General features: G+C 38.9%; 1 protein-coding gene across 3 annotated transcripts; it reads left to right on the plus strand.

The window, feature by feature from the left end:
- Nucleotides 1–1,134: 1,134 nt before the first annotated feature.
- LOC141497147 (uncharacterized) lies at nt 1,135–27,455 on the plus strand. 3 transcript variants are annotated; one of them, XM_074199793.1, is made up of 5 exons: nt 1,135–1,219; nt 1,699–1,770; nt 18,337–18,463; nt 19,866–19,964; nt 24,911–27,455. In XM_074199793.1, exons 3-5 carry the CDS (start codon nt 18,430–18,432, stop codon nt 25,939–25,941), a joined length of 1,164 nt encoding a protein of 387 aa, XP_074055894.1. In that variant the 5' UTR covers nt 1,135–1,219; nt 1,699–1,770; nt 18,337–18,429; the 3' UTR covers nt 25,942–27,455. The 3 variants fall into 3 exon arrangements, with proteins under 3 accessions (XP_074055894.1, XP_074055895.1, XP_074055893.1); XM_074199794.1 differs by lacking the exons at nt 1,135–1,219; nt 1,699–1,770 and adding an exon at nt 1,897–2,263; XM_074199792.1 differs by lacking the exons at nt 1,135–1,219; nt 1,699–1,770 and adding an exon at nt 3,441–3,493.

Genomic DNA, 27,455 nt, shown 5'->3' on the forward strand with positions numbered 1-27,455 from the left:
TCTTTTTGTCTATTCAAAATAAAATATATGCAATTAAAGATGTAACAGATTTTAAACCTTAACTTCACTTTCTTGTAGCTTATTTCCTAATTGTATAGCATCCAGACCAGAAAAGGACTTAATTTTTTAAGGATAAAATCATTTTTCAAATTTTAGCATTTCTTAAACATTCCAATCTCAGAAAAATTAGAAATATAATAGCATAAACATTGTTATAGATGGAAAACATAAACATCAATTCTTTTCAATACATTTCTGAATTATCTTTTGCAAAACAAACACTTCCTTCAGCTCTCACTGGAGGTGATTGGTACAGAACTGGATCAAGTCATTCTGATGCAATGACATTTCTTTCTTATTCTTTTTTTTTAAACAAGGCAATGGAGTTCAGTGACTTGACCAAGGTAGGTATTTATGGTCTGATGCTGAAATTGAACTCAAGTCCTCCTGACTCCAGGGCCCTTGTTCTTTCCACTGTGCCACCTAGCTAATCCTTTCATTCCTATTCTTACAGCTTCTCAAAGCCCAGTTTTATATGTCTTTTTCCTTACTATCTGGTCTCCTTGAAGAGGGTCACTCAGGACAAATAAAATAGGAAAACACAGCTGAGTAGGAACAACTCCGTCCAATTCAACCTCTATCTACCTTTACAAGGGGTATATGGCTGCCCAGTATTCCCAACAGTCATTTGCTGTCAGCTCCTCAGCACAGAGAGGCCATTACCCTCAGGTAGGCAGGTGGGCTGATGCTACAGTTTGAGCTCTGGAGAAAGAGAAGGGGTTGAGTCTGGGAGGGGGGGAGCGGTTGGAGAGCTAGAGAGGAGGAACTCTCTGAGATGACCAATGGGGTGGGTGGGGGTAAAGGGGGAATTTGAGCACTGGGAGAGGGGGAATTTGGACTTGGGGAGGAGTTCAGGGTGGAAGAAGGGATCATTGCAGTGGAGAAGGCTTTGCATGAGATGAAGCACAGAGTTTAGGGAGGAGAGGCAGACTGGGTCCTGGAATTCTGGCCCTTGGAGTGATCGGAGCATGTGGGGCCTCAGGGGCTGCACAGGGTTGTTGCTTCCGGGATTAGGAAGACCCTCCCAGATTGGGCTGGGGGAAAGCAGGAAGTCAAATGGAGCCTCTGCCTTCCCTGGAGCTCTTTTAGCTCTTCTTTCTTCTCTTATAGCTGACTTCCTCTCCCTCCTGACAGCCAGTTCTCTGCACGCCTGTCCCAGGTAGGTCTGAGCCAGACAACCCCCCCCCCCCCATGTGTCCTGGCTCCTGAGGGTTGCCCTTTCCATTGGGTCTCATCAGACCTAAGGGTGAGAATCCTCTGCCAGGAGCAGCTTTTCCTCTCTAGCCAGTTTAATGAATGATTTCCCCCTCCCCCAATCCTTTTCCAGATTCCCTATCACTTCCCAAACTTCTTTGCTCACCTTCCCATAATATACCATTGGGTCACACTTTCCTGGCCCTCAGACTTTGCCCCAGGAATCCAGGAGCCTTCCCCTCAGGACCCAGATGTCCTTTATCCCTGTCCCCATATATTGGTTAGAAATTCATCTGTCCTGCCTTAAACTCTAACCCCCTCTGAGGATCCAGGAGTCCTGGCTTCCTATCCCCAGATGCCACCTCACACACGGGGACTGAAGCGCTTTCCTGCTCCCCATCCTCCTTGACTGAACTCGTGGTCTCAGACTGCTTCCCCTTTCAGATTCCAGGCATCTGGCTCCCTGTCTCCAGCATCCTTGCAAAGGAAGGCCCCAGATTTACCAGAGTAAACAAGGTAAAGTCTGTTACATCTTTAATTGAGTATATTTTCCTTGCTTCCCGGCCTTGTCGGGGGACTGGAGGCCCCAAGGATTTGCTGAGGGACATGTGAACGGCCTTGGTCACAGGGACAGAGAAGTACAGCATGTCTTGCATGTAGCCATCTCCGGTGTGTGCTCTTGGTTCAGGAAGCGAGCTCCAGTCTTCCTCTTTGTGGGGAAGCGAGCTCCAGTCTTCCTCTTTGTGGTCTAACATTGTTTGCCTTCTTCGGGCATGCAGCTGGGCAGTGAGGGGCATTCTAATTGGTGCAGCCTGGCTCACGAGATGCTTGCTGGTCTATGGTTTCCCAGGGCTTTTGCTGACAGCCAAGAGCATAGTTGCAAGGAGCAGGAGGGACAGGGCAGAGATTCACAGAGGTAGCAACAGAGCTGCCTGTTTGCTTCTCCTTGGGCCTGTGACCCTCTTTGTAGAACACGCTACTGGTCGTGTGCACTGGAGACCTGGGAGAGGTAAGGCTTGGCTGCCCCCAAGAAAAATCCAGACACTGCCTCAACTTGATTTTTGTTTTTCTTTTACAAGGAAGTGGGGTGAAGTGACTTGCCCAGGGTCACACAACTAGGTAATTAAGTGTCCAAGGCCATATTTGAACTCAAATCCTCCTGACTCCAGGGCCAGGGCTGGTGCTTTATCCCGTGGGCCACCTAGCTGCCCCCCTCAACTTCTTTTTTGAGCCCTCAGGAGATACGGGGAAAACACAGGCGCAGTTAAAGGGAGAGCCCTGACCCAAGAGACTTTGAGGCTCTGCCTGGTCTCATCTGAACTGGGATTTCAATCTCCTGGGTCTGTAGGGGGTTGCCTCACATCCAGGGCCCTCTCCAGTCATATCTGGCTGATTCATATCTGGCCACTGGAGGAAAAAGTGAGCCTGATCACTTAGTACATCACCTCTCACTCAAATCCAGTTCAAATGCTTGTCATGGAATCACCTCCCTGAAGTCATGGTCTGAGATGGAAGAAAGAAAGTCCTCACCTTGAGAAAGGGAAGAGGAGGGGGATGAAAGGAAGGATTAAGAGGAAGGAGTGATACAGTCTTCCTGTTAATTTTTAAGTCTGGCTCTCCCAACTTGCCTCCCTCCCTCCATAGGTTGGAGTCTGCCCTGAGACTGCCCTCAGGCCTGATCCCTGGTAACTCCAGCGGGACCTCACTTTCACAAAGTTCTGTGGGCCAGCCTCCTCCCTAAGGAGAGAAAGGAAAGCCCTCTCCCTCTCTTGGATCCTTCTCCCTCCCTGGTTCAGACTGCAGAGAACCCAGGTCTGGTCAAAACAGGTACCAGGTCAAATCCATACCTAAAGTTGGAAATGAGTTAGAACAGTTTTATTAAAAAGTTCAAAACTAGCAATCACCCAGAATCTGAGCACAAGGCAGGTGGCCTGGGACTAAGATTATGGGTAGGGTAGATGCTTCTTTTACATTCAGAGATAAGGAAGGGAGGAGCTTTCTGGGGACTCTAGGCTGTCTCCTGTTTATCAAAATGCATCAAGTTAAAACTTTCCTTAGGTAGGTATGACCTCTATTAGTAAGATATTTGGCTGTAAATTACATTTGCCAAGGTAAGTAAAGAACAGCAACAAGATGGAGGAAGTCAACAAAATATAGTCACTTTGATAATTTTGCTCCCCACAGAGGGAGCCTGGATTCAGAGGGAATGGCCCCCGGGAGCCTCAGCCCCCCACCTCAGGTGAGTGCATTTTCTCCCCAGAGGAGACCTACAGGACTAAACAAATCCTTTTCAATAGACATCAGGGATGGTCTAGGAAGCTTGGCAGTGCCTTCCTTATGAATGGCTTCTTTACCAAAAAAATAGCCATGAAATTGAACACAGGAGTAACAACATTGCCCTGCTCTCTCCTTCTGTGGTTTAAATGCATTCATTGGGCTCTTGAGCCCTGAGCCCCCTGGCCCAAAATTGGTGTCCTCCCTACTTGTTCTGAGGTTCTCCCTTATTACATAGCTGACTTTCAAGGATCACTTCATTCATGAATCTTTATATTCTAGGGATCTTTTCTTTTGCTCCCTTAATACCTGCCAAGCATAGTGGACCTCTCTCTCTCTCTCTCTCTCTCTCTCTCTCTCTCTCTCTCTCTCTCTCTCTCTCTCTCACACACACACACACACACACACACACACAGATACAGATAGACAAAGAAACACCTTATTCCCCCCCCCCCTTTCCCCCATCTCTGGTCCCCCTCATCCCTTCCCTCTCTCCGCTTTCTTTGTTTCTTTGGCCAGCCTCTGCTTGTAACAACTCTAAGTCCATGAAAACCCTTCACAGGCAGACCTGAGAAGGCAGAGCCAGCTTTTGTCCTTTTGTGGTATTGTCCTCAGAGCAGAAATGTACTCCAGGTGCTCTTCATCTCCTTCTATCACAGGTCACACAAGCCTTATCCTGTCTCTCTTACCATTTCTTTTTTCAAAACTTAAGATTTTATTTTTCCCAGTTACTTATTGTTATAAATGAATGAAAAGGAAAACCTGCTAGAATGAGAGAAAATTGCACATTTTATTCACAAACCTTGCAAGGTACACTTTACAAGTGTACCTCACTCCTAAGCATGGGGCACACCTTAGTCTCAGGAGTCAGGTAATTTATTGTCCTCAGAAACTCTTTCCCCTCCCTCTTGGATGTTCTTAGGCTCTCAGAGTTTGAGTTACAATCTAAAAGGATTGCCCATTCCATGATATGCCCCTAATATGATCTCCCCCCCACATCATCCAAGGCATGACATGCTCAAGAACCCCAGGGGGTATGTGGGTTAATATTCAATTGCCTAATTGCACAAACGCAGTAGCATTAGGTCTAGATTTCTAGGTCACTTGACAGTTTGGGGTTTGGTGTCCCTGGAATGGGATTAGGAAGACTTTTCCAGTCTTGTGATTGGCTGGTCCATTCCCCCTTTGTAATGAATTCCCTAAGGGCTCCCCTCCAAATCCTGTGAAGACCAACACCCTACATTTCTCACATTTATTGTAACAAGTTTCAAGCATTTTTTTTTTTAGATTTTTGCAAGGCAATGGGGTTAAGTGGCTTGCCCAAGGCTACACAGCCTCATTAGTAAGTGTCTGAGGCCAGATTTGAACCCAGGTCTTCCTGACTCCAGGGCTGGCTGGCGCTCTATCCACTGCACCACCTAGCTGCCCTTTCAAGAATTTTTAAAAAGTTTTGAGATCTTTAGTCTATCCCTCCTCCCTCCTCTCTACCCTCTGAGTTAAAAGGAATTGGATATAAATTGCATATGTGCAGTCATGTAAAACATTTCTATGTTAGTTTGTACATAGTTCATCTTGCTTGTTTTTTCTTATAGCACAATAATATTTCATCCCATCAGATACCACAGATTTTTCTGCCATTCCCCAATTGATATGAATCCTCTTATTTCTCAATTCTTAGCCACCAGAAAAACAGCTGCTATAAATAACATTCTCTCAAAATCATTTTCTTTTTGGTAAGGCAATGGGTTTAAGTGACTTGCCCAATGTCACACAGCTAGGTAATTATTACGTATCTGAGGCTGGATTTGAACTCAGGTCCTCCTGACTCCAGTGCCTTGCTCTATCCACTGTGCCACCTAGCTACCCCTTCAAAATCACTTTTTTTTAAGATTTTTGCAAGACAAATGGAATTAAGTGGCTTGTCCAAGGCCACAGAGCTAGGTAATTATTAAGTGTCTGAGGCCACATTTGAACTCCGGTCCTCCTGACTCCAGAGCAGCTGTTCTATTCACTGAGCCACCTAGCTGCCCCCAAAATCATTTTCAAGATAATATTGCTGTTATTGTATCCAGTGTTCTCTTGCTTCTGTTCATTTCATTCTTCATTTCATGCAAGACTTTCCATTTTTTTTAAATACTAGAGATCACCATTTTATACAGCACAACAGTATTCCATCCCAATTTATTTATTACAACTTTTTCTATCATTTCCCATTTGCTGGGCATCCCTGAAATTTCCAGGTATTTGCTACCACAAATAAAGTTTCTATAATAGTTTTAGCCCATATAGGTGGTTTTCCTTTATCTTTAATCATCTTTGAAAATAGAAGTAGTGGTAGGATTGCTGGGACAAAAGATAAGGTAGAGTAAAACTTCATGGGCCTAATTTCAGCTTGCTCTCTAAAGTGGTTGGACCATTTTACAATTTCACCAACAATGAATTAGTGTTCCAATTTTTCCAACATTAGTTACTTTTCTATTCTATTCTTTTAGACAATCTGATAGGTGTAAAATGATAACTCAATGTTGTTTCAGTTTGCAATTCTCCCATCAGTGATTTAGAGCATTTTAGGGGGCAGCTTGGTGGCACAGTGGATAGAGCACTGGCCTTGGAGTCAGGAGGATAGGAGTTCAAATCCACTTGACACTTAGTAACTGCATGACTTTGCGTAAGTCATTTACTTCTGATTGTCTGGCATCCAAGACCATGTCCAGTTGTCCTGATTCATATCTGGCCACTGGACACAGACGGCTCTAGAGGAGAAAGTGAGGCTGGTGACTTAGCAAAGCCCCCCCCCCCCCCACTCTCTTCATATCTAGGTACTGTATCCATCTTGATCTTATATTGGTAAATGATGTGACATACTGTTCCATGTCCAGTTTCAGCCACACTGCTTTGCCAATACATTTGACTGAATAATAAATTCTTAACACAGAATCTAAATTTTTTTCTTTATTTTTTCTTTAATATTTATTCTCATTTTGTACAAATAATGTTTTTTTACATTAATAGCATATTCTTGTTTAAGAGTAAACAAAATACCCCCTCCCCCCAGAAATATAGACTTGCTTGAGCGATAAAGTAAAGGGGAGAGAAAAAAATTAAAATAAAAAAATAATAGTAATAATTGTAGGTATGGCCAGGTGGCGCCATGGATGGAGCACCAGCCCTGGAGCCACGAGCACCCAAGCCCACATCCAGCCCCATATACCTAACAATCACCCAGCCGTGTGACATGCAAGCCACTTGAACCCCACTGCCCTGCAAAAACCAAAAGAAAAAAGAAAAAAAGACCCAAAATAAAATAAAATAGTAATAATAGTAGGGGTGGCTGGGTGGCAGAGAATTGGCCCTTGAGCCAGGAGCACCCGGGTCCAAATCTGGCCTCAGCCACCCAATGATCACCCTGCTATGTGGCCCCAGGCAGGCCACCCAGTCCCATTTGCCCTGTACCCCCCCCCAAATAATGATAATAAAAAATGTGCTTGAGTCTTTGTTCCAACACCAACAACTCTGTCGCGGGTGGATCACATTCTTTATGATAAAAGTCCATGGCAAAAGTTACTTCCATATTTTTCCACTGTTGCCATTGCTGATCACAACTCCCTCCTTTCTTATTTCTCCACTACCATGTACTATATTTTCTCTCTCCTTTCACTCTGACTCTGCTGTAGGGTAGCTGAGTGGTGCAGCAGACAGATCCCTGGTCCTGGGGCCAAGAGACCCTGAGCCCCCCTACCACCCCTTAGGCCCAGCATCCACCTGGCCCTATGGTCCCAGACAGGCCATCCAATCCCAGCCCCTTGCAAGAAGTAAAAAAGAAAATGTGTTATATCTGACCTCTGTCCCCCCATGGTCCATCCTCTTCTCCTTCATTCACATTCCCCCCTTCCCCCTGTCCCCCCCCCTTCTTACTCCAGATGCCTATACACCATTGAGTATATATGCAGTTTCCTCTCCTAGCCACCTCTGATGAGAGCGGAGATTCCCTCATTCCCCCTTGCCTTCCCCCCCTTCCATATCATTGCAATAGCTCATTGTAATAAAGAAAAATCTTATTATATGAAATATCTTGGCCTATTCCCCCTCTCCTTTTTCTTTCTTCCATTACATTTCCCTCTTTTTCTATTGACTCCATTTTTACACCATATTTTATCTTCAAATTCAGCTTTCTCCTGTGCTTCAACTATAAAAGCTCCCTCTACCTGCTCTATTAACTGAGAAGGTTCATATGAGTATTATCAGTGTCATTTTTCTATGCAGGAATACATGCAGTTCATCATCATTAAGTCCCTCATATTTTCCCCTTCTCCTCCAATCTTTATGCTTCACCTGAGTACTGTATCTGAAGATCAAACCTTCTGTTCAGCTCTGGCCATTGCAACAAGAACATTTGAAATTCCCCTGGTTCATTGAAAGTCCATCTTTTTCCCTGGAAGAGGACATTCAGCCTTGCTGAGTAGTTCATTCTTGGCTGCATTCTAAGCTCTTTTGCATTTGGGTATATTATATTACAAGCCCTACAAGAGCTTCCAATGTAGTTACTAAGTCCTGTGTGATCGTGATTGTAGCTCCACGATATTTGAACTGTGTCCTTCTGGCTGCTTGTAATATTTTCTCTTTGACTTGGGAGTTCTGGAACTTGGCTATAATATTCCTAGGAGTTGGTTTTTTAGGATCTCTTTCTCGTGGGAATCAGTGGATTCTCTCCATTTCTATTTTGCCCTCTGCTTCTAGGATATCAGGGCAATTTTCCTGTAGCACTTCCTTGAAAATGATGTCAAGGCTCTTTTCCTGATCATGACTTTCAGGTATTCCAATAATTGTTAAATTATCTTTCCTAAGTCTGTTTTCTGTATCAGTTGTTTTTTCAATGAGATATTTCACATTTTCTTCTAATTTTTCATTTTTTTGGTTTTGAAGTATTGATTCCTGATTTCTGGTAAATTCATCAATCTCCCTGAATTCTATTCTTTGTCTGAAGGATTTGTTCTCCTCAGAGAGTTTTCTTATCTCTTTTTCCATCTGGCCGATTTTACTTTTTTAAGGCATTCTTCTCCTCAATAACTTTTTGAACTGTTTTATCCATTTGACCTAAGCTGGTTTTTAGCATGCTATTTTCTTCAGCATTTTTTTGGATTTCCTTGACTAAGCTGCTGACTTCATTTTCATGTTTTTCCTGCATCTCTCTCATTTCTTTTCCCAGTTTTTCTTCTAACTCCATCATTTGATTTTCAAAGTCTTTTTTGAGCTCGTCATAGCCTGAGCCCAATTTCTGTTTTTCTTGGAGTCTTTAGATGCAGGAACTTGTGCTTCCTCATCTTCAGACTGAGTATTTTGATCCTTCTTGGGCTTATATGCAAAATATTTCTCAATGGTGTTCCTCTTTTTTCTCTGCTTGCTCATTTTCCCAGCCCAAGCCTGTTTTGGGGGTGCTTCCTGAGCTTTTAGGACACTCCCACAAGTGTCTCAATATGTGAGGCTCTGTCTTCCCTTCTGGTCTGTGAATGACCATATATGCCCCCCTCTGCTATGGAGCTGAGGTGGGGGGTGCTGCTGTTCTATGGGGCGGCCTAGACTGCGATCAGGATCTGAATGTGGTCAGAGCCCCAGAGTCCTGTTCCAGGGGCAGAGGACAGAGCTCAGCAGTCTCTCTTCACTCCCCTCCCTAGGTTCAATGGGCTCTTGCCCTGGGGGCTCCTGCTTCCCGGCTCCGCCTGCTTCTGTTCCTGGATCTGGGCTGCCACAAGACCACAGTTGCTCCCTGTGTGCCCTGAGGGCTGGGCCTCACATCCTCGCACTGGCAGAGGTCCCCCCACACTGTTCCCCCAATTTGTGCCTGGTGCTCCCCAGGGGTGTAGCTCAGGAAACTCCCCTGCTACTGTGAGCTGCAGCTCCCAGCACCCTAGGGCTGCCTCCAGGAGGCTTAAGTTCTTTTGCTCTGGCAGGCCACCCCTCTGGCAGGCTGCCCCTCCGACCCCGGTTACTACAGGTTACCTTTAGTAGGAGAACTGCCTCACTGAGTCCCTCTGTGGGTTCTGTCTCTCGAAAATTTAGTTAGAATCCTTAGCTTATGAATTTTATGAGAGAGTGCCTAAGACAAGATCTGTTCTTGTTGCCATCTTGGCTCTTCCCCTCAAAATCTAAATTTTTTTACACTTGTCAAATACAAGTTTATTATGATAAATTGCTACTAAAACTTTTGTTTTCTAATTCACTTATCTTAGTCCATATGATTTAATTTTTATAATTACTGTTTTATAAAACAGTATCAAGAGGACACTGTGTTAAACTTCATTTCTTTATACATTTTTCACTAGTTCCTCTAATATTCTTGACTTTTGTTTTTCCAAATGATTTTTCATTTGTTAATTCTTATTTTCTTTTTCATTTAATTGCACAGATATTTGTCACCATTTTTAGATAGTTTTGAGTTTTGCATTTTTTCTCTCTACCTCCCTTTCTTCCCCCTCCCCCAACAGAAAGCAATCTAAAAATAGCTTATATATGTATAACTATGTTAAATATATCTCTATATTTGTCATGTTGTTAAAGAAGAATCAAATAAAAATGGAGGAAAAAACCTTCAGAGGGAAAATATATCAAACAAATTTTAAAAATTGACAGTAGTAAGCTTTGGTCTATATTCAGACTCCATGGTTCCTCTCTGAATATAGATGGTATTTTTCATCACAAGTCCTTTAAAATTGTCTTTGATTATTGTACTGCTAAGTTGAGTAAGTCCATCATTGGACATTGCCCAGTGTTCATGTTAGTGTGTTCAATCTTCTCCTGGTTCTGCTCCTTTACCCAGTATCAATTCATGAAAGTCCTTCCAGGCTTTTCTGAAGTCCTATCCCTCATGATTTCTTACACAACAATGGTTCTCCATGTCATTCATACAACAAATTAGTTCAGCCTTCCCTAACTGATGGGCAGCCCCACAATTTCTAATTCTTTGCCACTATGAAAAAATTTGGTAAAAATATTTGCACAGATGGCTTTTTTATCCTTTTATGTAATCTCTTTGGAATTTAGACTTAGAAATGGTATTGCTGGATCAAAGAGTATACAGTTTTATTACCCTTTGGGAATAGTCCCAAATTGCTCTCCAGAAAGCTTAGATTAGTTCACAACTCCACCAACAATACATTAGTATCTCAAGCTTTCTGCATTCCCTTCAACATGGTTCATTTTGTCATTTTGGCCATCTAATATAGGGATACCTCAGAATTGTTTCAAATTGCTTCAAATGAGTTTTAGTATTATGTTTTCTAATCCAGTAAAAGACTTTTCTGTCAATTTAATTTGTAAGGTATTGAATTAATAAATTATTTTGAGAAAAATTTTCTTTTAATTATATTGACTCTGACTATGTCATAAGAATATCATTCCTGGGGGTGGCTAGGTGGCACAGTGGATAGAGCACTGGCCCTGGAGTCAGGACTACCTGAGTTCACCTAGCTGTGTGGCCTTGGGCAAGCCACTTAACCCCATTGCCTTGCAAAAAAAAACCTAAAAAAAAAAAGAATATCTTTCCAATTATTTAAACCTAATTTTATATGTATAACCAATTTTAAGTCCTGGCTTATGTTAGCTTGTTGTTTGTCCTTCCTTCTCAAAGAAGACCAAAGCATCAGGGAAGAGATGTCATGACAAGCAAATGAATTTGATTTGAATGAGAGGGTGCTTTGCTAAATCACCAGCCTCAGTTTCTCTTCCAGAGAGTTTCTTTTCCCATCTAGGGCTAATAGACAGATATAAATCAGAGATGATCCTTTATGTAAGGCATTTAGGATTATGTGAATTGCCTAGGATCATAGGGCTAGAAAATGATAAGTTCCAAGGTTGGATTTGAACTTAAGTCCTCCTGACTGGAAGGCTAGTGATCTAAGCATTTTACCACATAGGTTTCAAAATTATTTTAAATAAAGAATTTTTATTATCTCTTCTTACAGAGTTTTGTTTGTAACGTACTGGAATGCTGATGATGTATATGGATTTACTTTATATTCTGCTACTTTGTTAAAATTTTAATTTTTTTAAACTAACTTTTTAGTAGAACCTTTGAGCTTTACCGAGATTATCATTATGATAGCAGAAAGAAGTACTTTTTTATCACCTCTTCCCATATTCTGATTCCTTCCATCTCTTTTTCTTCTCTTACTGCTATTTCTAGACTCTCCAATACAATACTGAATGAAATTGGTGACAGTGGGCATTCTTGCTTTACCCTTGATTTTACTGGAAAGGATTTTAGTTTATTTCCATTGCAAACCAGGTTTTTGATGGTTTTAGATAAATTCTTTTATCAGTTTAAGTAACAATGCATTAATATCAATACCTCTAAGTGTTTTTCAATAGAAATAGGTGCTGAACTTTATCAAAACCTTTTTCTGTATCTATTGGTAAAATTGCATGATTTTATTTTAACTTTTCTTATTGATGTCATAAAATATATTTTAATAGTTTTCCTTAACATCCCTTGCATTCCTGGAAAAAATCCAACATGATCAGAAGGTATAATCACTATATTATTTATCTTTTATGTATTGTTTCATTTAGGACTTTTCCATCTATATTTTATAATGGAATTGATCTATAATTTTCTTTTCCTGTTTTCACTGCTCTTTCCAGTTTAAGAATCTTATATTTGTTTCATCAAAGGAGTTTAGTAGAATTTTTTTCTTTACTCTTTATTCCAAAAAAAAATAGTAGAATTAGCTAATCTCTAAATATTTGTTAGATTTCACTATGTAGGTCTATCTGGTTGGTGCCTTTCTCTTAGGGATATAATTTAAGGCTTATTCCATTTTTCTAAAATAGGACTATTTGATCATTCTCTTTCTTCTGCTCATCTGTAAAAATTATATTTTTTGTAAATATTCTTCCATTTCACTTAAATGGTTCTATTTATCACCATAAAATTGGGCAAAATAACTTCTTGTAGTTGTTTTAATTTCATCCTCATTAGTGGTATTTTTTCTTTTTTTAATATTTGATTTGGTTTGATTTTGTTTTTTTTCTTTCCTTTGAAGAAACTAACTGTGCAAATAGATATCTATGCACTTTGTTTTTTCATAAAGTCAACACCTAACATTATTTATTTATTCAATTTTTTTTTTTACTCTAGATTTTTGGAATTTCCCCTTTGATCTTTAATTTGAACTTTTAATCTCTTTTCAAGCTTTTTAATTGCATATCCAATTGATTAGTCTGCTCTTTAGTTTTTTCATGTTTAAAGACATACATTTTCTCTAATCATTGCTTTTCCTGTAATCTGAAGGTTGTGATTTCTTTTCTCATTGTTGTCATCTTTAATTAAAGTACTGATTATTTTTATGATTTATTCTTTAACCCACTCATTTTTATGACTAGGTTATTTAATTTCCAGTTACTGTTATATTCATATTTACTTCATTGTTAAATATAATTTTTATTGCCTTACAGTCTGAGAGGAATGCTATTCATTTTTCTACCTGCAAATATAAAATTTCTATAGACCACTATATGGTCATATTTTTGGAAAGCAACCATGGACTTTTAAGGAAAAAAAATGTATTCCTTTCCATTTCCATTCAATTCTCTCCAAATAGCTATCTTATGCAGTTTATCTAAAATTCTTTTTATTTCCTTAGCTACTTATTTGTATTTTGGGTGGATTTATCTAATTCTAAGTGGGGAAAATTAAAGTCACTTTATTAAAATATCACTATCTCCACCTGTAAATCACTTAACTATACTTTTAAAATTTTAGATACAATATTAGTTAGTGTATATAGACTCAGTATTGATCTTATTTTATTGTCTTTGGTACTTTTTTCCTGAGATCATAATTACTACCAGTGGGGTTTTTTTTACCATTAGCTTAAGCATCTTAAATTATCCAACCCTTCATTTTTTTTTGTTTTTGCAAGGCAAATGGGGTTAAGTGGCTTGCCCAAGGCCACAGGGCTAGCAACCCTTCATTTTAACTGAGTATGCATCTCTCATTATTAAATGTATTTCTTGTAAACAATATACAATTAGAATCTGATTTTTAATCCATTCAGCCATTTCCATTTTATGAGGGAAATTATCCAGTTCACATTCAAATTTATAATTGGTATTTATGAATTTCCCCTCCATCTCATTTTTACTCACTGTTTTCCTTCTCATCTTTCTTTATCTTAGCCCTCTTAACTTATCTTCTGTTCTTAGCTACTTATTTATTATTTTGTTCATACTGGTCAAACTCCCTTCCTTATTTATTCATTTCACCCCCCCCCAATCTTAATCTATAATACCTTCTAAATGTCCCTCCCCTTCCATAGCTGTGTGTTTAATTACCACTCATGAAGTTCAGAAAACTTCTAAATGTTTTCCGATGTCTATCTTGTTTCTTCTTCGTCCAAGATGAGAGTGAAGATAGTCAATATTACCAGCTCTGCATCCACAGCTGCTTCCTCTGTATTGCCCTTTCATGCCCTATTTTTTTCAGATAATTTCTCCTTTGAACCATTTCCTACCCAGGTTTGTTTTATAGAATCATCTCATCATATACAATTCAGCCACAATCTTTCTTTCAAAGTACTAGAGTAATGATCACAGTTTTAAGATTATTCTTGCTAAAAAATTGGAAATTGAGGTCCATCAATTGGGTAATGGCTACACACGTTATTAAATAGGAATGTTAGGGAGTCCTGTTTTTCTATAAGAAATCATGAAGCGTAGGACACAAAAGAAGCATGGAAAGAACTGATGCTGAGTGAAGAGAAAAGAACCAAGAGAACATTGTATACATTAACAGCAACATTGTGAGTTGATCAGCTGCTCCTCTCAGCAGTTCAGAGAGCTAGGACAGCCCTGGGTTAATTAGTTCTTTTCCTTCATTTTTTTTTAGGTTTTTTTGCAAGGCAATGGGGTTAAGTGGCTTGCTCAAGGCCACACAGCTAGGTCATTATGAAGTGTCTGAGGTCGGATTTGAACAGGGCTGGTGCTTTATCCACTGCGCCACCTAGCCACCCCCCTTTTTTCCTTCATTATTGAAGAATGACCTCACTATATTTGAGAAAATTACATTGTATCCTTCTGTGACTGATCAAGCTACTGAGCTCAACATGCTCTACCACAGGTTGGACACAAAAAGTCCATGCGAACATTTGGGGCACTTACTCTAAACTTACGGATAACCCATGTCCTTTGAGCCGCTTCCATTCTGCCTTCCTCAGAGAGTGCAGCCCCCTCACTGATGAGGGCATGTGATGCTGGCTGGCCCTATGCCTACACTCTCATGCTGTACAAACAATTCTAAAGTTCTTCCATGTGACCTTAAGGGTGTTTCAGTATTGCTTCTTCTGACCCCTATGACTACTTGCCCCTTGAGAGTTCTCCATAAAATAGGTTTTTGGGGTATGTTGGGCATTCTAACAGTATGTTCAGCCCATCATAGTTGCACTCTCTGTAGTAATGTTGGAATGCTAGGTAGTTTAGCTCATGAAAGCACCTCAGTGGCTGGTATCTTCTCCTACCAGATGATACTTAGAATTTTTCTAAGACAATTTAAATGGAAATGACTCATTTTCCTGACATGGTGCTGGTAGACTGTTCAGGTTTCACAGGCATGTATCACTGAGGTCAGCACAATGGCTCTATAGACTTTCAGTTTGGTAGTCTGTCTAATACCTTTTCACTCCCATACTTTCTTTTGGAGACTCCCAAATATTGAGCTAGTTCTGGCAATGTGAGGGTCAACCTCATTGTCAATGTGAACCTCCTTGGAAGGGACACTGCCAAGGTAAGTGAATTTGTCCACAGTACTCAAAATTTATCTATTAGCTGTAACTGATGGTTCATATATGGAATCATTTTGATGAAAATGATAGGGAAATATAGAAATTGCTAAAAGAAAATCAACTCCACAGGGTTTACCAGCAGACTAGTTCATCCATTTCCAAGAAGGTGGCATTTAATTCCATCAAAAGTAAAGTCCAAGTGAAGCTTAGAGAGATGCAGAACTCTTAGCTCAGTCAGTAAGAATGCCCAAGAAATTCAATTTTATGCAGTCAGTACAACCCTGGGAGATCTGTTATGGAGAATACCATTCACATTAAACTACAGAATCTGAATGAACTCCATGTTCACTTTTAAAAATTTTATTTGATTTTTTTTCTTCTTATCCCATTATTTTCTTTTTTTTCCCTAGTCCTAACTCCTCATACAGAAAATGACCAATATGTAAACCTGTTAAACATAAATGTACACATATGATATTCATTAGACTATTAACCACTGAGTGGAGGGGAGTGGGAAGGGAGGGTGGAAATAAATTATATAACTTATAAATATGCATGTGGATGAAAGTTGGAAAATGTTCATAATATGTAATTTGAAAAATAAAATACCAATTAAAAATACATTCTATTTCTAATTAGAATAACTAATAATTATTAATAATATTAATAACTTTTTTCTATCCTAAATAAATAGCTTAACCTTTATCATGACCTTATGATTTCTATATATTTCTTATGGATCTTTTATATCAAATTTTCTAATTTTGGTCTTGTTACAAATACTTGAATGTCTTTCATTTCATCAAATGTCCTTTTTTCTTTTTTAAAGTCAAGATTATACTCAACTTGGCTGGATAAATTATTCTTGGATACAACCTCAGTTCCTTTGCTTCTATAAGAAACCAAGAATGATCAGACTCTGAAAGACAATTTCCTAAGACCTATGATCTTTTAATAGAAGCTGCTATATCTTGCCCGGATTATTTTTCTACAATATTTGTTTTTTTCTTTCTTTGTGCTTGAAATATTTTCTTTTTAACCTGGGAATACTGAAACTTGGCTCCAACAGGCCTACAAATTTTTATCCTAGTATCATTTTCAGGTGATGATTGGTCAATTCTTTATGCTTTTACTTTACTTTCTTGGTCAGAAATTTTGGGCAGCTTTTCCTAATTAGCTCTTAAAATATTATATCTAGATTCTTTAAAGGCTCCAATCATAACTTGATCATCTAACAATTCTTAAATTGACTCTGCTTGATCTGTTCTACAGATCAGTTGTTTTTCTGAGATGTTTCAGATTCTTTTCTATTTTTCCTAGTTTTTGTATCTTACTATCTTATAATGTCTTGCAATCCCTTTTATTCAATTCTAGCTTTCAAATGGGCTATTTTCTTTAATAATTTATATCTCTTCTTGTAATTGGTTCACTTTTTATAATTTTTTTTAGGTTTTTGCCAGGCAATGGGGTTAAGTGCCTTGCCCAAGGCCACACAACTAGGTAATTATTAAGTGTCTGAATCCAGATTTGAATTCAGGTACTCCTGACTCCAGGACTGGTGCTCTACCCACTGTGCAACCTAGCCGCCACACTTTTTATAATTTTTTTACTGCTTTTATTTTTTTCTTTTCCCTTATTTTTGTTATTAGATTTCCTTTTATTTTCTTTCCTTACATTTTCATTCTCATTTTGCAATGGATTAATTTATAAACAATTTTCATGCATTGCTTTTATTTTTTTTTTTGCTAAATTTTTTCATTCTCTATGATTTCATTTTTGAAATTCTTTTTAATGTCTTCCAAATTTCTTATTGATCTTTTGTCCATTTGACATCACTCTTTAGGGCATGAATGGCATTTTTTTAACCTCACTATCTTGCACTGAATATGAACTCAAGTCTTTTGCCCAGTTTCTATATCCTTGGCTTATGCATTTTTGCCTTGTTTTTATTATCAACTTTAAATCTTGAGTTGTGGGTAATGTTGCCTTTGTCCCTAAGTGCTTCATACTATTATATTCTCGATTCTGTCTGGGGGCTCATCTTCAGGGACTCCTCTCTTCCCCTCTTTTACTATCCCAAAAGGTTCATTGCCCTTGTGGTCCTTGCCCCTCCTTACTCCATAGCCACAGTCAGAGTCATGTCTAGTGAGCACTGTTAGTCATGCCTTCCAGAAACAGCACAGGTTCTTCAGTCTTCCCCCACTCAGCATCTTCTTTGCTTTAGATGAAAGTTTATGGGGCAAAAGTTGCTGTGGTGAAATTTCTTGAGGCCTGCATTGCTTCCCTCAGGGTCCCCTATTTGATGATTTAGTGAGGTATCTACATTCCAGTCAGGCCAAACCTCAGTATTTACTATCTTCTCTGAGTTATTTCAAATTGTCCTCCTATGAAACTGCTTTGCCCCTCTATTTTTGTTGGTCTATGTTCATTTCATGGTGATTTTCTGTCATTATATGGAGATTATCTGAAGAGTCTGGAAATTTCCAATGTACTCAACCATCTTTCCAGAATACATCTCCGACTGGTTTGATAAGGAAGAAATTTCACATCACCATTTCTCTTTCTCCTCCACATATTCACTTGCCACCTCACTGAGAGCACATAATCATACTCCCTGATTCCATTTCAATGTATGATATTTTTTTTTAGGTTTTTTGTAAGGCAAATGGGGTTAAGTGGCTTGCCCAAGGCCACACAGCTAGGTAATTATTAAGTGTCTGAGACCAGATTTGAACCCAGGTACTCCTGACTCCAGGGCCGGTGCTTTATCTACTAGGCCACCTAGCCACCCCACGCCACCTAGCTGCCCCAATATTTCTTAACTTTATTTCAACTGATCACATAAAATTTTTTTCTCCAAATTTCTCAATCTTTTAATGACTCTGTGTTGTAGAGCTGACTGACTGTCATACAGGATATGACCTCTGGGAAAATTCCTGTCTGTCCTTGAGTTTCCACCTATAATTGATGAAGGCTGAAATTTTATTTTGGAAGAGTCTTTCAACTCTACATCTGATAACTGTTGATTGTCTAGGAATTGGTGTCATTCAAGGATGTGGCTGTGGATTTCACCCAGGAGGAGTGGAGCCTCTTAGACCATCCTCAGAAGCAGCTGTACAAGGAGGTCATGCTGGAGAATGCTCAGAACCTGATCTCTGTGGGTAAGGACACTTCTCCTAGTAACACTGAGTCTGGAATCAATGAGAATATCTTCATTTCATACTGTGGACTGTTTGGAGCAGTGATCAAATTTGAGAGAGAAAAATGTCTATCTTCTTTGTTCAGGCAGAGTTCTTCAGAATCCTGGCTTTCCTATAAATAATTTTTTTTTTTTTTAGTTTTTGCAAGGCAATGGGGTTAAGTGGCTTGCCCAAGACCACACTGCTAGGTAATTATTGAGTGTCTGAGGTCAGATTTGAACTCAGGTACTCCTGACTCCAGGGCTGATGCTCTATTCATTGCGCCACCTAGCTGCCCCATCATATAAATAATTTTTGCAATATGTGATAGGAACTTAAAATGTTTCCTTTGTTTCTCTTGAAGCTGTCTCTGACCCTTTCTGGGTAGCTTCAGGTCAGAGATCAAATAATGATGATTAACAATCTCAAAGATTATTCAGTTTCACTTCTACATAGATATGAGTATTGCCTGCCAAATATCTGAAAACTGTTCAGGCAGCTTTTCTCTTTCAACTCTTATTGGAATTACTTTAGGATCTGGAATATTCTTCTTTTCAACCACCATCAGTTTGTATCTTTGCAGGTCCTACTTCTCCCTGAAATAGCAAATTTGTCCTTAATCTTTCATCATTTTGCCCTAAAATTCTAGATAGATGAAGGAAAAGGAAGTTGAAGTGAATAAGCTTTTGTTTTCACCTATTATTTTCCAGGTACTATGCCAAGTGAATTCTTTATAATGTTATGTCCCTTCATCCTGCTAATAACCTTCCAAGTTAGGTCATATTATTATCTCCATTTGATAGCTGATGAAATTGAGGCAAATGGAGTTTGAGTGGGCACACAGCTAATAACTGACTGAGACAGAATTTAGACAGGCAATCATCACTCTACCCCTAGGGCTCTCTTCACTGCTCTATTATCTGCTTCTAATTCTTGTATGATCCTTCTATGAAGAGAGAGAGGGAGAGAGAGAGAGATAAGAGACTTTTTGGTCCAAGTTCAAATTTCCTGAATCTAACCTGGTTCCATGATGTTTTTTTCCCACCTCTCCCCAGAGCCCAAAAATAAGTGCTCTGAGACTTTTTCTGGAGACCTGGGAGACACCATATGGTCCTTTCTTAGATACTCCTGGTAGCGCCAGGAATAACAGACTGGTCAAGAAATAGACTTGGAATACGGAGTGTTTCCTGAGTTTGTAGTAGGAGAATCTCATCTGAAGAAGCAAAGACTCCCCACTAGAAGAGAAGATAACCGAGCAGAGCTGCTTCCTCAAGGTCCCTGTTTCTTGGGCTGGAGGCTGAAGTGGTTCCCAAAACTGAAGAAACTATATTTATTCTGTATTTACACACCTTTGCAAAAAATAAAACTTATTTTTCCTTCCCAGGGTTTCCAGTTACCAAACAAGAGGTGACCTCTTATTTTGAGCAAAAGGAAGTTCCATGGATGCTGGAGGAAGGAGAAGACGTAAAGATCCACTGTCCAGGTGAGTGAAGTGAAAGCAGGGAGAGGAGAGCTCTGATTAGGAGAAGCTTCTGCTTGTTCTATTGAGGCAAGGACTAGATTTGGGGTTAGAAGACCTGCCTTGAAATTCTTTTTCAATCACTTTCTGGGTCAGTCACTGAACCTCTGAGCCTCAGCTTCTCCAACTGTAAAATGAGGCAGATGGATTCCATTACCTTTCAGATTCTTTCCAGGAATCAACCTATGATCCTAAAATTGTTTGGAATTTGGGGACACCAATTTTTGTGAAAGAACAGAATGGGGTTAGGCTATCCCTACCTAGACTTTCTTCAAATCAACAATCATTCAAGTGTTCACTGGGATCCAGACCCTGTTGGAAGCAAAAAGTATATAAATGGATACAGGTACTTGACCTGCACCCCTGGAGTTAACAGTCTGGGGGAGGGGGCAGAGTACAGTGCCCCATCTATATAGAAACATACTATGGACATGATAAATTGGAAATGATCAAGAGAAATTAGGCCTTAATTTTGTTAGGTTATTTTTGTGGGGCATTGGGGTGAAGTGACTTGTCCATGGTCACACAGCTTGTCAATATCAAGTTTCTGAGTGGAAGAAGACTGGAAAAATAGGAGAAGTGTTGGTGATGAAGTGATTTAACAGCACGAGACAGGGTTTTATATTAGATCCTTCTGCTGAGGAGCCACTGCTGTGCAGGTGGTATATGATCAATTGAATGGTTTGGAAAGAATTTGATAACTGGGTAGAGGAATGTTTGAATTTAGGGCAGTTGGGCCAGTCATCATGCTCTTACAATATCTCAGCTGTGTGATTGACTTTAATCTGGATCGAGAAAGTGACAGTGTTGAGAGAGAAAAAGATACATGTGAAAGAAGGCAGAATGGCAGAATCATTAGGACTTTGTAACAGATTGAATATGTGGGTCAGGAGAGGGAATGTGTGGGGCTATGAGAGTGCATAGCATTCCATTTTCAAGCCGGAACTATGGGGAGATGTCTTGGATAATAGCATTAAGGATGTAAGAAGATGAGATGGTTGGAGGGAAACAATGAGTTTCTTTTGTATATTGAAGAAGTAGCATCAGGAGAGAAAAATGTCACTCAGATCTAGAGAAGGGATTATGAAGAAAAGGGAGAGAGTGACATAGTCAAAGCCTACAGAGAAGTTAAGAAGTTAAGAAAATAAGTTCAAATTAGAAAAACCACCTTGGCATTTCTTTCTTTTTTTATAGGATGGCCCTTGAATTTCAGCAATTTTGAGACTATTGATAATTTTTGAGAGCTGTGTTTCAGTAAAACAATGAAATAGGGAGCTAGACCATAGAGATGTTGTCTTTTCTTGTATTTCATTGATTATTATAATTATCCAAATTGAATATAAAGACCAAATGAAGAAAGCTTTTATTTACACACAAAAAGAATTGATAAGTAGAAATATTTATGGAATCATTTTATAAAGACAGGGCAGTTGAGGGGTTGAAAAGAGGGTATATACATAAGTAAAGAGAGATTTCTTTTGCAAACATCAGAATACACTTCATTTCATATGAATATTAGAAAGGAGATGTTATCTATTTTATGTGAGGTAAGAGGGATAAGATGATTCTTGAAATATATATTTTTTCAGTGGTGGGTTTGTTGTAGATGCAAGCCTTAATAAAGAGTTGGAGAGGAATGAAAAGATTCAGAAAAGCTGCTGTGATGTACCTTCTGCTTTAGACACTGGGCTAAGCCATGAGGTTACAACTAAAGACAAAAGACAGTCTCTGCTATCACAGAAGTCAGAATCCAGTTTACAAAAAAAGTTGAAATGTGGAAAAAAGAATGGGCATGAGTAGAAATTCATGTAAGACAGCAGGGATAAAAGAGAATACAAGGAGTGAGGATAATAATAGTTTAAGAAAGAGACCAGAGGGGTGGCTAGGTGGTGCAGTGGATAGAGCACCGGCCCTGGAGTCAGGAGTACCTGAGTTCAAATCTGGTCTCAGACACTTAATAATTACCTAGCTGTGTGGCCTTGGGCAAGTCATTTAACCCCATTGCAAAAAGAAAGAGAGAGAGAGAGAGAGAGAGAGAGAGAGAGAGAGAGAGAGAAAGAGAGAAAAAAGAAAGGGACAGTGTGCTGCAATTTTCCCAAGCTCAGAGGACTAGCAAATATTTAAATTAGAATTGGACCTCAGATCTTCATAATTCAGAGTTCAACATTCTAAATATTAGACCATCAATTGTATTCTGATTTTTTTTTTAGGTTTGTTTTTTTTTTTTTTTTGCAAGGCAAATGGGGTTAAGTGGCTTGCCCAAGGCCACACAGCTAGGTAATTATTAAGTGTCTGAGACCAGATTTGAACCCAGGTACTCCTGACTCCAAGGCCAGTGCTTTATCTACTATGCCACCTAGCCGCCCATACTCTGATTTTTAAAGAGAAAATATAAACTCTTCATACATGTATAAGGTGGAATGGACAGAGAATGGGTTAAGCTCCCACTGAGAGATGATTTTTTTTTTACTCAAATAAGTCAAAATTAATTTCTTAATTACTATTCATTTTTTTCAGTTAGCTCATGACAAAGAGTATACTTGTCCAAAGTACTTGCAGGTCAATTGCAAATATTAGCTTTTGCAAAAGAATATTATTTATATACCAAACAACTATTCTGTTCACAGCATTACCAGTTCCATTTTGGTTTCCTAAGAGACTATAATGAAAATGTTCATATATGTAGGAGATGCAAAAAGGACATAAGAGTTGGACATGCTCCCTCTGAGGGATGGAAATTCATCTTCTCAAACTTTCACACCATGCAAAATGAGTTGCCAATTAGTATTTAAATGATTCATTTTTTTATTGGCTCATGACAAATGGCATTCTTGACAAATATACTTGCAAGTCAGTGGTTAATATTGCTATTTTTCAAAAAATAATTTTTATATACAAAATCATTTTGATAGGATAGACTTTTAATGATGCAATTTTTTTTCTTCTACTGATAAACTGGATAGCCTTTCACTGAAACTACTAAAAGATTAGCTTATGTTGCTAACCAATTTCTTTGAGAATTAAGAGTAACATGAACAGATAATAAGTTCAAATTAGAAAAACCACCTTGGCATTTCTTTCCTTTTTTTTTAAGGTTTTTTTGCAAGGCAGATGGGGTTAAATGACTTGCCCAAGGCCACACAGCTAGGTAATTATTAAGTGTCTGAGGCCAGATTTGAACTCAGGTACTCCTGATTCCAGGGCCAGTGCTCTATCCACTGCACCACCTAGCTGCCCCTGGCATTTCAATGAGTAGCGCTTTAATATCTGTTTTCATAGAAAGATTGGGCTAGGCCATGATGTTTGTATGATGGCCTCTACTGTGTAGGCCTAAGGACTATGGTTTTCAATTACCCTGCCATTACGGCTACACAGATGTAAACCCAAGTAATCTTGCTTTGATGAGGACAGATTTGATAAGATGTGATTATAAGGTCACCTAGGAATGAGAGAACTTCTAAGGTGCAGGGATATACTGCCATTGAAGGGTCTTGCATAACTTTGACTGTTTGCACATGAATGTCCAACCTTCCTAGATATTTGGAAATAATTTGATACAGTTGAAAATGTAAAAGAAAAGGTTGCTCTTATTCATAACCATTTTGATCTAATCATTATGTGATCCCAAAAGCAGCGTCTTCTTGATCATGCTAGTCTGGAATAGCTGAAAAAATATCACTGTTAAAATTAAAGTATACTCACTTGTCATGCCATAGGATAAATATTTGTGTGGGCCAATTGGACAATTATTTCCTGCTCCAGTCGCCTTATACTAGTTTTTAGTTCAAAATCATTGGCTCAATCCTTCAAGGATTGTGAGAACATTTATATGAGAAGTTCTGAAAGGGGATGAAATATGAACATGCTGTTCAAGCATTCTGTCAGCTTCCTGATAAAATGATGATTACCACAAATTCCTTCATGATACCCATATTTTCTATGCATTTTTAAAAGTCTGTTTTTTGGAAGTTTTTAATTTTACTTCAGGGATGAGGGCCATTTAAAGATAATTTTTTTAAAAAGGTAGTAAAGGGTATCCCATAAAGGTAATGGATTAGAACAAATCTCTTATGCCTCAGGTAAATACCAAAAATAGTATTGGTATTCTGTATGTGAACTCAGATACTGCCACACAGGAACAAAAGATCAAAAGTCATCACCAGGGAAATTACATTTTTATTCCAGTAGGGTGGATCAAGAAATAATTTGAATATTTAGTATATGTTCACCAATGATATTGTGTCTGTGAAGATAGAATTCAAAGTACACACAATGAAAGGGCAATGAAAAGACAGAAAACGGATTTAATTTGTTAAGTACTGTGAACTGAACTTGCCCACCCACACAGCTTGTGTTCTAGTGTCAGTTGCTTGGATGTGGGTCAAGTCATGAGGCCATTCTGAGCTCATGGCCCAAGGTATGATTGGCATGAAAACCCCAAACCTGATTGTGTCACCTGTTTATTGTTAGTAGCCATTGTTATTTTATTTACAGGTCTTTGTAAATTAAATCATTCTTAGAATGTGAGCTATTGCTATTTAAAAATGATAGGTTCAGGGGAAGCTAGGTGGTGCAGTGGATAGAGCACTGGCCCTGGAGTCAGGATTGCCGGAGTTCAAATCTGGCCTCAGACACTTAATAATTACATAGCTGTGTGGCCTTGGGCAAGCCACTTAAATAGGTTCAGCCCATGTAATGTTTAATTTTTTTTTCATTTCCTGGAGAAACAAGAAAGTATGTCAGTTTAGGTTTTAGCAGTAGTAGGAAGGGGATACAAATTTCTCTCTCTCCATAGATAGATAGATAGATAGATAGATAGATAGATAGATAGATAGATAGACTGACAGATGTATCAGTACATGTGTGTGTTCATGTTTGTAGTTTCAGTGGACTTTTTTTTTTTCTTTCAGAAGAAGAGATCAGACTTGAAATGATGAAGGCTATTGGAAAACTGTGCCTTTCTGTGGAAGAAAGTCACAAGGAAACAGTTATAAATGATAGTCCCTGTGACTTGACTTGGACAGAATTCTTTGTGGCTCATGCCAGAATCCAAACTATAAAGAAACTTTATGAATGCAAACACTGTGAAAAGACTTTTCCACTTATTTGCAATCTTATCAAACATCTGAAAGTCCATGCTGGAAAGAAACCTCATGAATGTAGTGAATGTGGAAAGACTTTTGTTCAGAGGGCCCATCTTATTACACATCAGAGAATTCACACTGGAGAGAAACCTTATGAATGTAGTCACTGTCACAAAGTTTTTATTCAAAGGGCCCATCTTACTGCACATCAGAGAATCCACACTGGAGAGAAACCTTATGAATGTAATCACTGTGGAAAGGCTTTTACTCAGAGGATCCATCTTACTGTACATCAGAGTATCCACACCGGAGAGAAACCTTATGAATGTAATCACTGTGGAAGGGCTTTTATTCAGAGAGACCATCTTACTGCACATCAGAGCATTCACACTGGAGAGAAACCTTATCAATGTAATCAATGTGGAAGCTCTTTTACTCGCAGGTCCCATCTTACTGCACATCAGAGAATCCATACTGGAGAGAAACTTCATGAATGTAATCAATGTGGAAAGACTTTTATTCTGAGGGCCTATCTTACTGCACATCAGAGAACCCACACTGGAGAGAAACCTTATGAATGCAGTCAGTGTGGAAATTCTTTTACTCGTAGGGCCTATCTTTCTGTACATCAGAAAATTCACACTGGGGAAAAAACTTATAAATGTAATCAATGTGGAAAGTCTTTTAAATGGAAACACAGTCTTACTACACATCAGAGCATTCACACTGGAGAGAAACCTTATCAATGTAATCAGTGTGGAAGCTCTTTTACTCGCAGGTCCCATCTTACTGCACATCAGAAAATCCATACTGAAAACTTCATGAATGTAATCAATGTGGAAAGACTTTTATTCTGAGGGCCTATCTTACTGCACATCAGAGAACCCACACTAGAGAGAAACCTTATGAATTCATTCAGTGTGGAAACTCTTTTACTTGTAGGGCCTATCTTTCTGTACATCAGAAAATTCACACCACGGAAAAAACTTATAAATGTAATCACTGTGGAAAGTCTTTTAAATGGAAGCACAGTCTTACTGCACATCAGTATTCACACTGGAGAAAAACCTTATGAATGTAATCAATGCAGAAAGGCTTTTACTTGTAGATCCCATTTTGCTGCACATCAAAGAATTCATACTGGGAGAAACTTTGGTAGTTTGTTTGGTTGCTTTCTGTCTTTCGTTATCAAAGTAGACCAAAAATGACATCACTATGTTTGAGACAAATTGCAGTGTGTCCATCTGTGGCTGATCAGAACAGTTCAAGCTTGGAATGCTCTATGACAGAAATATTCCATATGAGCAAGTGGGGCATTTACTCTAAACTTACGAATGTTATGTTTCCTTTAAGTCACTTCATTTTTGCCTTCCTAATAGAATGCAGCACCCTCTTTGATGAGGGTATGCTATGCTGGGTAGTCCTGTGCCACTGTCACCCATGTTGTATAATCAATTCTGAAATTCTTAAGAGAGAGACCATCAGGGTGTCTTGGTATCAACTCTTCTGACATACTTGTTAGTGCTTACCCTGTGTGAGATCTCTATAAAATAGTCTTTATGGCAAGAGTCCTGGTATTTTAACATACCCAGACCATCATTTTTGCATTCTCTGTAATAATGTTTGAATACTCTGCTATAGCAATGTGTGTGACAATCTCAATTGAAAAGTGTCAATGTATACCTCCCCATAAAGGACACTGCCAATGTAAGTGAATTTGTCCACAGTACTCACAATTTCTCCATTTGCTGTAATCAATGGATCCACATTTGGATGGTGTGGTGCTGGCTGGTGGAACACCTGTGTTTCCTTGGTGCCACCTATTAGACCAAAATTAGCAGAAGCAGCAGAGAATCAATCCATACTTTGTTGCATCTCATTTCAGAGGCTACACTGTGTGTGCAAACATATGTACAGAAGATCATTTACCAACAATCCTTCCACTTTGGTCTTGGCTTGTAGCCTTTTCAAATTGAAGAGTTTTCCATAAGTGCAATAGTTCACCTTAAGTCATGTTCATTCTCAATGAAGGTGTTTGACAAGGATGACTGAAAACATCAAGTTTAAAAGTATGGGAGCAAGGACACATCCTTGTTTCACATCATAAGTGACTGGGGAATCTTGAGAGCATCATCCACTATTCAGAACCTGTGCAAGCATATCATCATGGAACTGATACACATTATTGATGAACTTCTCTAAACAATCATATTCTTAATGCGCATCAGATAATTCCCACTAGGGAGAACCTTAAAAATGTCATCTATGTGGAATGGCTTTTTCTCAGTCTATCTTCTTACTGTACTTCACAACTACATTATAGATTGAAAGCAAACAAAATTGTCAAATGACATCAAGTCTGATCAGTACA

The sequence above is a fragment of the Macrotis lagotis genome, chromosome X (assembly GCF_037893015.1).
Source record: "Macrotis lagotis isolate mMagLag1 chromosome X, bilby.v1.9.chrom.fasta, whole genome shotgun sequence".
NCBI classification, from domain to species: Eukaryota; Metazoa; Chordata; class Mammalia; order Peramelemorphia; family Peramelidae; genus Macrotis; species Macrotis lagotis.

Excerpts from the sequence above, each read along its gene's own strand:
- LOC141497147 (XM_074199792.1), top strand. The coding sequence starts at position 3,461 with ATGGCCCCCGGGAGCCTCAGCCCCCCACCTCAG. Across the intron at positions 3,494-18,336 it reads GCCTCAGCCCCCCACCTCAG|GAATTGGTGTCATTCAAGGA; the intron begins GTGAGTGCATTT and ends TTGATTGTCTAG. Across the intron at positions 19,965-24,910 it reads CGTAAAGATCCACTGTCCAG|AAGAAGAGATCAGACTTGAA; the intron begins GTGAGTGAAGTG and ends TTTTTCTTTCAG.